The sequence below is a fragment of the Labrus bergylta genome, chromosome 3 (assembly GCF_963930695.1).
Source record: "Labrus bergylta chromosome 3, fLabBer1.1, whole genome shotgun sequence".
Lineage (NCBI taxonomy): Eukaryota > Metazoa > Chordata > Actinopteri > Labriformes > Labridae > Labrus > Labrus bergylta.
This window is the reverse complement of record NC_089197.1, coordinates 6,663,664-6,675,052: the sequence shown is the minus strand read 5'-3', so window position 1 is coordinate 6,675,052 and position 11,389 is coordinate 6,663,664. Positions and strand designations below refer to the sequence as shown.

At 39.4% G+C, this 11,389-nt stretch overlaps 1 protein-coding gene across 1 annotated transcript; it reads right to left on the bottom strand.

Moving 5' to 3' along the window:
- Positions 1–2,280: 2,280 nt before the first annotated feature.
- LOC136178566 (uncharacterized) lies at positions 2,281–11,024 on the bottom strand. Its single transcript, XM_065952562.1, has 13 exons — positions 10,872–11,024; positions 9,349–9,554; positions 8,544–8,684; positions 7,845–7,983; positions 6,706–7,756; positions 6,001–6,142; positions 5,769–5,912; positions 5,255–5,313; positions 4,359–4,549; positions 3,860–4,260; positions 3,554–3,653; positions 2,736–2,925; positions 2,281–2,620 (listed from the first exon to the last, which is right to left on the bottom strand). Exons 1-13 carry the CDS (start codon positions 11,007–11,009, stop codon positions 2,484–2,486), a joined length of 3,039 nt encoding a protein of 1,012 aa, XP_065808634.1. The 5' UTR covers positions 11,010–11,024; the 3' UTR covers positions 2,281–2,483.
- Positions 11,025–11,389: the final 365 nt, after the last annotated feature.

Genomic DNA, 11,389 nt, shown 5'->3' with positions numbered 1-11,389 from the left:
GTTCTTGAATTACTTTTTTTAGCCTAGCAGGTATGTCACGCGCCCCATGTGTAATCCTCCTGCACACTAAACAGCTATTTTTAACCTCTTACTACAGCAGCAGATGCTGACCGTTAGTTAGCTAAACTAACAATCTAGTCTAGAGGGTCTGAGGCAGGCAGAATTTTCTATTTCCTGACACCCAGAGCGGTTTAAGCTACCGGAATCTTGCAGAAACAGAAACTCACCAAGGCCTTTAAATTAGTGTAAACACTAATCCCTGGTTATTAACAACATTATTTTAGCACTAGATAATAACAATAATAATAATAAAAAACACTGTGCAGCACTGTTTGTAGATTTGTCCAAGGCCTTTGACACAGTTTACCACTTTTTGCTTTTGCAAAAACTCAACAACTTAGGCCTTGATAGTTTGACCAATAGTTTGAAGTGGTTTCATAATTACCTTCTGATAGGTTCCAGTGTGTCAAGATAGGTGATGTCAAGTCCTCTTTTCTCAACATCACAAAGGGAGTCCCCCAAGGTTCAGTGCTTGGCCCAATTTTGTTCACCATTTATATTTATGACATTACCAATTCATTACCCAATTGAAATCTGCATCTTTATACAAACGACACCGTCCTTTATACCTCCTCAAATACCATTCATGATGCAACTGATAGCTGATATGTTCACACACAACCAGCAACAAGTACAGAATGTCAAAACAATTGTTGATAGGAAGCACAAGAAAATCTGTAAACTGAAGTACCATAAAGAGAAGATTTTTCTAAGAAGTGAAATCTTTAGTGATTGTTCACTATATAATAGTGAACAATCACTAAAGAATTCCTGTGTGTTAGCAAATTTTCGGTTTATTTCGGCCTCCCGCGGGGCACCAATCAAATGTATCAATTAAAAGTTGATCAGTTATGGAGTTATGAATTCAAAACATAAAAAAGTTATTTTATAAATCAATGATTCCTAATATTGCATCGTTAAGGGACACCAAATCCTTTATGGTTGAAATTAAAAACCTCACCTTCCCTATGAGCGTGATATATCCACATTTCCTCAAGGATATCTAGTGCTTTGGGTGCAAAGCGGGCCGACCTCAGCGCGACCAGCTGATACCTGATGTAAACATGATGGGGTTGCTGCGCGACGGTGGTGTGGAGACATGAAAGTAATTCCATTACAAAAATGTACCCAAACTCCCTCCAATTGCACGTATAAAGAGGGAACAGCTTAAATCATTTGCTAATACAATTTTGTTTTTCCAATTTCTCGATCTGATAAAATTGTCCAAATGGTCTATGACTGAAATATGTGATTTGATTCAAAGGCACATAAAACCAGGAACTCAAATCAATGTACTGACACAAATGTGAAACAAAAACAAAAAACTTGTAGGTAGTCAAAGCAAAAGAGCAGCCATAAAAGGAAGAGGGTAAAATGCACTGGCAGGATGTGACCTCCCCTCTCATCATCTCACTACACCTTTTTCCCTCAACATCTCTCTTAAACTGTTACATAAAAAAATTGCCACAAAAATCTTAACTATGTCTGTCAAATAGGGAAAAACAGACTTTACTGTTTAAAAGAGGCTTTCCATAAAAATCCTTTTCCCTGATGTCCGAAAACCACTGCTTTTAGATCTTGTTTTATGCTTAGGTTTTACCAGTGTAACTATTGCTATTGTTTTTACAGTCTTATTCTAATTGTAGCACTTTGATATAACAAATGTAAAGTGCGTTATCAATAAAATGTATAATTATTATTAAATATAGATAGATATAGTTACTCCAATATTTGAACGATGTATAGTTGTAAAGCATAGTAACTATGTATAGTACATGTAGGAGTATACTATATATAATAGCTGCACTTCACAAGTACAAGTAGATCATTTAATTCTGGTCTGTGTTTAAAAACTAATTCTGCCACTTAAAATGTCACTTTAACTTTGCCACATGAGCTGTTTTCCCCCGTTATCTTTTAAGTAACTTTGATTATCACTGGTTTAACTGTGTTTTTAATACACTTTGTTTTGTTTGCTAACTTTACTAGCCTAATTTAAGCCACCGCCTTATCACTGCATTTAATCTCATATTCCTACCTCTTGATTCTTCATTCTCAAATGTCTTATGTAGCATCAGGGTCCTAGAGGAGCACATTTTCATCTCACTGTGTACTGTGTATAGTTGAAACGTCAATAAAGAGAACTTGAACATGACTAGAAAGGATATACACAAAACTGGAATAAGAGTGCTTTTTTGTGTAAGAGAGGAAGAGACATACTGTACGTGAGAGAATAATGTTTTATTGAATGAGAATCATGTCAATATTCAAACAGGGTGAATGAGAGTACACAGTAACATATGGGTATCAGCATGTGATGGATATCGTCAATGACTACAATGATTGAATTCTTAACACAGATGCAATAACTATATATTCCAATGTAATTTATACAGAATTGTTTTTCTGCACATGCAGCTGTCTTAATCCTCAAATGTGGGCAGAGGTTGGTATTTGACCCTTGATATTTTGGCTTTGTACACGGCCACTCCACTGATCATGCCAACGGCTGCAACAAGACATCCAGCGATGAAAACCAGGTTCAGATTCAGGTTCATCACTGGAGAAAAAAAAAAAAAAAGAGAACAAAGATTTGAATTTGACCTCGTCCAAAGTATACCTGGGTTTGAAAAACGTCAGGTGTGCTGTAAACAAAACAACTCCCGTTTTCTTACCTGGGCTCTCTGCTCTCTCTGCTGACCTCCTCATTCGCAGGGGACCCTGGGAGACAAGGTGGGATGAAGTCTGGCCGACAGTCTCTCTCTTACGCCTGTCGAGGCCTTGATTCATTGCCATGCATCCCTGTGAGCACCTGGTGTTGGGTTCTCCTGCCTGACACATCAGGACTGAGCAGCTGATATACACCTGAATACAACAACACATGCTGTCATTATGAGGGCAGAAAAACTGTTTTAACAAGTTACCTGAGAAGAGGATACAAAAAAGAAAACCCTAATGTTCCCATATCTGCTTCTAAGCCATGAGATAAAACATATTTCAGAATTATCTTTTAAAGTTCTTTTCTATTTTTTATTACATTTTTTGAAAGTGTTCTATAGAAAGAGTTCAGACAAGTGGACACATTATCTTCTTCAGTCATTTCCAGGAGTAGTGTTGTAGTATTTGAAATCAGGCTTGGTCTCAAGTCAGGTCTCAAGACTAATTTTTGAAGGTCTCGTCTCAGAATCGAAAGCATTCTTACTCTGTCTTGTCTTGGCTGACTGGGTGAATTCTGGATTTTAATTCAAGACAAGTCAAGACCACCACTGGCTATTTTTCCACATCAGAACTGTGATTAGAAGGATAATACCCATTTTGAAAAGATTAAATAACTTAATTTCATTCATAATTCGATTTCCATCCCCCAGTTAAATCCCCAACTTTACATGTGTTATTTCACCTGCTTGACCCACAAAATATACATTCAGTTGAAAAAAAAAGGACAGAGTTTATGCCATTTCCAGTCAGATTAACCACAAAGTGCATTCTTCACCTGGTCATGTAATCCGATAAACTTGAAGGCCTCCATGCTGAATTTGAACTGTCTCTGGTGGGGGGGGGAATGGATGATAACAGTCGAGTCCATTACACACCTATTGAGAGTAAATAAATAACATAATAAATATCACCTTTTTAAAAAATGAGAATGGAAGCCATTGCAGGGGTAGATAATTATTGAATTGCAGTTTTTAAACACTGATGATATAGAGAATTAAATATGAAATATGCCAAAAAGTGAGAAGAGCCAGAATAGGTTAGAGGCAAACCTGTTTCTAGTAGGGGTCATAAGCACACTTACCCATTCTGGATGATAGGGTAGACTGGCATGTAGTTGGGGTTGTCATACGGTGCAGCGCTGCAGGACTCCACAAACAGCTCGGTGTTGTTGAGTGAAGACGTGGCCTCGATCTGCATGTAGATGCGGCTCCCCAAGTCGTACTCCAGAGGGTAATAGTGTGGATCGATCATGGTCTGGAACTGAACGTTGGGAAAGAACTCAAACTGGTACGTGAACTTGCCGAAGCCTTTCTCCCACACAGTGGTTGAATTCCTGTGTGCCAAGAAGCTCTGAGTCACGTTCCCTCGTTTGGGATACTGACAGTAGAACTGAACCTCCAGCAGGTTTTTCCTGGTGACCACGTCGTTGTTGTTCTCAAACGTGGTGATTTCATTCTTGAACTTTAGGAATTCCTCATCTTCCTGCAGAGTTAGAGGTTGTATATTCAGTTCTCACGCTGTTTATGAGACAGAAAAGCAACAGCATCAACTAACAAATAAAGCTAAAAACACTGTGTTACCTCGATCTGGGTGCCACAAGAGTTGAGAGGGATGATGCCGATGACATGAGTGCTGTTGGAATGAGTCTTCAGGCTGCAGATGACGTTTGAGGGGTCATTGAGCCGTAAATCATCCTCGCTGAGTCGGGGGAATGAAGATTTCTCAATCTCCACTCTCATCGTGGACTGACTGCAGATCACATTGGCTTCAACTTGAACAAGAGATAGAAATGTATTCATTTAAAGCAAATGCATTAAGCTGAGAACTGTACACATTTTTCTTTGTATCAGTAACCATGTTTTTGACACATAATTCCTTCAAGGAATAGTATTGATTTATTTTACATGCGGTTGTACGAGGGACTTTAATTTGTCAGTGCATTTTTTTTGTGGTAGCAAAGTTGGTCCAAAGAGCTCCTTCCTTTAGTGCGTGTCTTGCAGCTTGAAAATGTTTTTTCATTTAGTGGTTCTCAAACATTGGAAAATTTTTTTAAGCTAAGCACCACTGAACCTTCCTAAATTAGTAGGAAGAAATCCAAACTGAATCAGTGTCTGTTGATCTAAACACCTTTGCCATGTTCTTTGTTGTATACAGGAACACTGCTTTTCAACAGCCAAGCCAGGTAAATTCTTGGGACCCCAGGCCAGTTGGACACCCCTAATGCTGATCAAACTTCAAACCACACAAGTGTCTCAAAATGTGCACATTTTTCATTGACAGTATGAAACCTCCCTTTGGGGTCTCATCTAATAGCACTCACTTACATTGCGCTGCTTATTTAAATAAATAAATAAAATAAACATTATGATAATGATGATAATCCGGCGCCAATAGTTTAACAAAGTACCAGCATATGTTATGAATGGCCTTAAACTGCTTCAACATTTTCAGCTAAAGTGGCAAATGGATGTCTCACCTTGCTTCTTGCCAACGTCCACAACTACACACCTCATGTTGGACTGATAGACGTTAAACCTGAAAAATATTAGAGAACAAATTTATCTCTTTGGACCTTATTTTTCAACTAAGCCCTGCACCGATCAAAAACTCCAGCCCAAAACCGTCACCCATCTGTCCATTATGCACACTCAGTCTAATGCATGCACAAAGAGCAGGCACAGACAAACATACCAGTACAACTACCAGTGCCACTGACATTGGCACCCAGAGATATTAATATTAAATTATAAAATCGTCTCATTGTATTTTATCATAATTTCTTGTATTATTATATATTATTTCATATCCTATAATATGGTATTTTTATCATTTCACAATTTGTAGTCTAGTTTTGTACATTATTGTATCACCATATTGCATCGTATCAGAGCATATCAAAACACAAGATATACTAACATTTGTTTGGAATAATGGAGATGCCCTCACATACTAATACTGTCATTAAAAGTAAATAAGCTGAACACACTTACCCGCTCACTGATTCCACAGCGAAGCAGATGACGTAATGATTTCCCAGGTGGTCTGAAGTTGGTGTCCATGTAATGACAAACTCGTTATGGGTGGTCCTATGCTTTCTGGTATTCAGTGGCCCGCTGAAGATGATGTCCTGTATTCTGCATAAAAACAAGAAATTCAAACATTCCCAGGTTTTTTTTTACGTGTCAAAATGATGAGAATGATTTGCTGCATTGTTTCACTTACGTTGAAAATGAAGATTGTGCTCTGACTCTGATCTCCACCTCCATGTCGACCTCTGCATGAATGTGCGCTCCGTTTTCAGGTGTTGGGCTTACAAACTCAGGCAAGTAGTGTCCCGGCTGACATGAGGGAACGGGTTTGTCCACTGGAGAAAAAGGAAAAAAAGATTATTGTTTTTTTAGTAGAAGAGCTAAAACGTCAAACGTCCGTTAACCATTAACCAATTATTATAGCCGTTAATGTTTTTATAACATCCAAACCCCACCTTACAAGGTAAGATGGATCACTGATAATCTGAGTGAGAGTATAATGTCCATCAAAAATGCACCAAAATATCCAAGCTGAAATGGTGTAAAAATGACGTACTATTCCTTGTCAGAATAAATAACTCACATAGATGTAGAGAATTTGATTAATTGATTAAATTTAATAGTTTCTCCATTGATCAGCAATTAGAAACATACTGTATATAACTATCAAATGGTAATATTAGTTAAACATTAGTTGAACGCTTATTTTATGTGCTTTTTTATTTTTAATTGGGGAGTGTATGTAACAGCTTCAAAGCTGTTATTGTTTCTTTTTACTGAGCTCCACACAATGAGCATTTTATGAGCAGAAAAGAGCAGCAAAGAGAAAAAGGTGAAAAAATAAGGAGCAGGTTTAAAAAACTCACAGTCAACTTTATACAAGTTAAATCTGGCTTACCAAGGAGGGAGAATTGTAGGGGAAGTTTACTGAGAGGAGAAGTTTGAGTTGTTGGTGGTGCTGTTGTGGTTGGTGGTGCTGTTGTCCAATACCACCACCATTGATATGTGGGTGGTAGTGCAGTTGTTGTGGGTGGTGTTGGTGTCCAATACCACCACCACGGATTTGTAGTTGGTGCTGCAGTTGTTGTCGTCCACCACCCAGTGGTTGAATGCCACCACCACCAAGGAGTTGTAGTTGGTGCTGCAGTTGTTGTAGTTGGTGCTGCAGTTGTTGTCGTCCACCACCCTGTGGTTGTATGCCACCACCACCAAGGAGTTGTAGTTGGTGCTGCAGTTGTTGTAGTTGGTGCTGCAGTTGTTGTCGTCCACCACCCTGTGGTTGTATGCCACCACCACCAAGGAGTTGTAGTTGGTGCTGCAGTTGTTGTAGTTGGTGCTGCAGTTGTTGTAGTTGGTGCTGCAGTTGTTGTGGTTCGTGCTGCAGTTGTTGTAGTTGGTGCTGCAGTTGTTGTGGTTGGTGCTGCAGTTTTTGTAGTTGCTGCTGCAGTTGTTGTAGTTGCTGCTGCAGTTGTTGTAGTTGGTGCTGCAGTTGTTGTGGTTGGTGCTGCAGTTGTTGTGGTTGGTGCTGCAGTTGTTGTGGTTGGTGCTGCAGTTGTTGTAGTTGCTGCTGCAGTTGTTGTGGTTGGTGCTGCAGTTGTTGTAGTTGCTGCTGCAGTTGTTGTGGTTGGTGCTGAAGTTGTTGTAGTTGCTGCTGCAGTTGTTGTGGTTGGTGCTGCAGTTGTCGTCCACCACCACGGGTCTGCGGTTGTCGTCCACCACCACGGGCCCGCGGTTGTTGTCCACCATGGGTCTGCAGTTGTGGCTGGTGCTGCAGTTGGAGAGTACTGTAACTGCCTCTTTTTCCTCATCAATGCTGGACTCTTGGAGGATTGAGATCCGTCTGAGTATTGCAGAGTGATGTGCCCTCGTGGAAAGTCTTCCACCACCATCTCAAACATGTAACTTCTGTGGTCATAACTGGCGTTGTTGTATTGTAACGTGCAGGAGTCCTAACAATGTGAACATTCAGGATTTAGGTTCAGTACAGCATCAGTACAGTTTTGTACTATGAATGAGGATATATTTTTTAGAACTAACCGGATTTAAGTGGAAGCCTGAAGGTTGGTCACATGTGCCACATTCCACATTTTGGACATTTCCGTATCGGCATCGAACTTTGTCACCGTCAGGATCAAAGGTAGTCAGCTTGTAGGTCCGTGGGCAGTTCTGAGGAACTCTTCAACAGACATATTAACAAGAGTAAGTGACAGTGTGCTGGTAAGAATCCTAAGCACGAAAGAATACCAAAAGACAAATTACAAACATACACATATTGATAGACATTGATGGTTTTCTTTTTTTGTTTACCACTAGGGTGCAAAAAACTATTGAAAATACAAGTTTTTATAAGTTCTCTCGATTGATGACAGGTTAGCCTGGACCTTTCATATAAAAAAATCTGTTGCATCTTTCTCACTGAAAAATTTTTGTAAACTGATTGCCATGTGTTCTGCACTTTAATTATTCAGAAATCGTTTTGAGGCTATTTTGTTTTATTTTTTAAATGACTGCATTTTCAAATTATTTGATGGCATTTGTTTGAAGCTATATGAAGCAATCACTGTAACTGTGGTAGTCTTTGTGTTTAGTAATTGTGAACTATCATTGCTACTTGGTTGCTTCAGTTTGTTTTTATTCACCGCTGGAGTTGCCAGAAATAGCCATTTTCAACGTACATCTTTCCAAAATAGATGAAAGGTAAGCCTAAACTTTTCATGCTCAGAGCAGTGGACTCACCTTAGGACAGGTAGGATGGCGATGTCTGGTGATCTGTTGGGTTCTTGGGTGTCAGATCTGGTTCCCAAATCCACCGAAGTCAGAAGCCTCCAACTTGAATCACCTGCATTACGCGTGGCAATCCAACAACAGCTAGCTGACCTGGATAGTGTGAGGAAAAACACTTCTTAACTTTTGTCTTTATTTCATGGATAAGTGGATCAGTATTTAGAGGCATTGCTGCTAGACTCTGGGCAGAACAGTCTGGTTATAATGTGAGAACAATTGGTTGAAACTAGGGATGAGCATTTACAATAATCTAAACACTCAAATACTGCCAGTACATTATGAACGAGTCCTCACTTTTTTATAATATTTTCCTCAGAAAAAGAAAACGTTCTGCTGTGTTTCCTGCAGTGTTGCTCATTAGTATTGTGTGTCTGTAGGACAGCAGTCTTCAAATCCCAGTTCTAAATGAAATGAGGAGTGATGGTAAACACATGACTCCTTAGGAGAGAGCTGATTATAGTCTTTAATTATTCAATGATTCTTGAATAATTACGCCTGCAACAAGTACTCGAGTACCCGTACCCATCCCTAGTTGGAAGAAAAATATTCAATCACTTATTTTTCGCTGTAATTATCTCCCGCTGTACATTGTCTAGAGGTCCCCACTCTACAAGCACCTCACAGTTTTTACGGCTATTCTCCTTCACATTCAACCTTATTTACATTCTGGACCTTTTTTGATTCATAATGAAGCTGGAATAAATAATTAAAAAGTACATATCCTGCAGCTACTAGCTTATTTGATGAAAAAGCTCACCTCAATTTAAAAGGTTTGTCACTGGGAATGTATCTCGTATCAACTGTTTCAGTTTCACACCAAAGTTGTTCGTGAGACGGAGCATTGGTGCTGTTGTCTATTATCCCACGCTGTGTACTGGCTTTTAAGCCACACTGACCCTGGTAACAAGACCAGTAGTGTAAGTAGCGACAGCGGTCGTAGGTGTCCCTGTTGTGAAAGTCCACCTGTAGGATAGAGCAATTCTGTGGTTAGGTTGTTTTTTAGATGAAATTCAGCAAACAATCAAAACAAAAACTGCATGTATCTTTGCAATTCAATATATTTAAAGAAAGGTCAATCAATCAGTCAATCAATTTTATTGATAAAGCTACAAACCATTCGAAAGATTATGTCAGGATTTATATCAAGTGCAAGTTAAGAGAGGCTTACTGTAATTTCTGTGTGCTAAAATGTCCATATAACAATATTGTATTCATTAGCTTTCGTGTTAAATTCACATGCTTTCGTTAATCAGTGTGCTGCGTGTGAGCTGTCGAAACGAGCCAACTTTATGACAAACCAGTACCTTACTCTGTTCCTGTTTAGATAATAAATATTAAATATAAGGGCTATCACACTTGCAGACAAATTTCTGATATTTGCAGACTGAGTGTCATGTGTGAACACAAACAGCTGAATGTTTCTCCCTTCACCCGGAGTTTCTCCTCCAGCCTCCTCGTATTTATTCTGCAGAAAGTCAGAGTGAGCTGATGTGAGAACGCAGCAGGATATAATCAGGAGAATTCACCTGGAGCGAGTGGGAGGGGGTGGTGACGTTTATTCCCTGTGATCGCTGCACGACCATAGACTGTCTGCACGCCACCTCTACCATCTCCGTGCTCTAATGAACCTGCTGCATTATGTTTCCTGTTCTCCAGTTTGTTCTTCTCCACTCTTTAGTTCAGATTAAGATTCTTTTCAACTACACATAGCATTGATATAAAGACAGATATTCTCATTATAGTGTTGTATAGAGGACTGTTTCTTTGTCCGCTACTTCCACGTTGTCACGTCTTACCTCAGGAGACCCCCCCCCCTCCCCCGTCTGACACCAATTTTTCAAAATGTTCTCCAGGACCGACGCACCCGAGGTTAATTTACATGATGCCCTGAGTCTCACACCTCCCCGCATGCTTTTTGAAAAATTGAAAAATTGAAAAATTTGAAAGTTGTCATAGTTTTTATGAGACTGCTTTTCGCAGAATGTAACCTGAACTGTGATCCCTCTTTTTCATGTTAAATAAAACTCCAGCATTAACAGAATTAACCTAAACTTTTCTCAGGTCTCAACCCTTTTTTTACTGCACTCATAAATGGGATACTGGTAACTGTTACTGAAATTAATGTTGTTGTGTATATTCTATGAGAGTAATGAAATGCCAATAAAGAATAACATTTGTAATGATGAATAAGAAAGGCAGTTCTCAGAATGAGACAAAAATCCTCTCGAATGAATCTAAAATTATATTTGCACAAAGTTCATTTAAAGTTGTTTCACTTACAATATGTCTCCCATCAGGGGCTTTTCCTCTGTAGGTGTAGGTCGTGGTTCCCCCCATGTGATGTGCAGCAGACGCCAGTGAGACCAGGAGCAGCTGAAGCAGGAGCACCAGTGTGAAGGCCATGATGCTCAGACTCATCTCTTCCTCAGATTCTCTGCAGCCAAATCCACATGCATCATTCTTTTATACCTCGCCAGGCCGGACAGAAGGCACTGATGCCAGCTGAAAGGTATGAGTGCTATGTCCCAGAACAAAAGGCCTTTCTACAGAACTGGTTTCAAGGATTACAAATATTTGCATCAATAATTAAAGGTGTTTTTTTAAACGCCTTGTTTTAATTGTCTGTGTTTAACAAGGCATCTTCAAGTAACAAAGGTAATGGATACATCCAGGAGAAATAACCAATCCCAGTTACAGGCGGACAGCAGAGATTTAATTTAGATTAAAAGTTACGGACAGAGTGAGATCTGTCCCCTATCTGACTGAAAACACAATATAATGATTCATATTTACCTCTA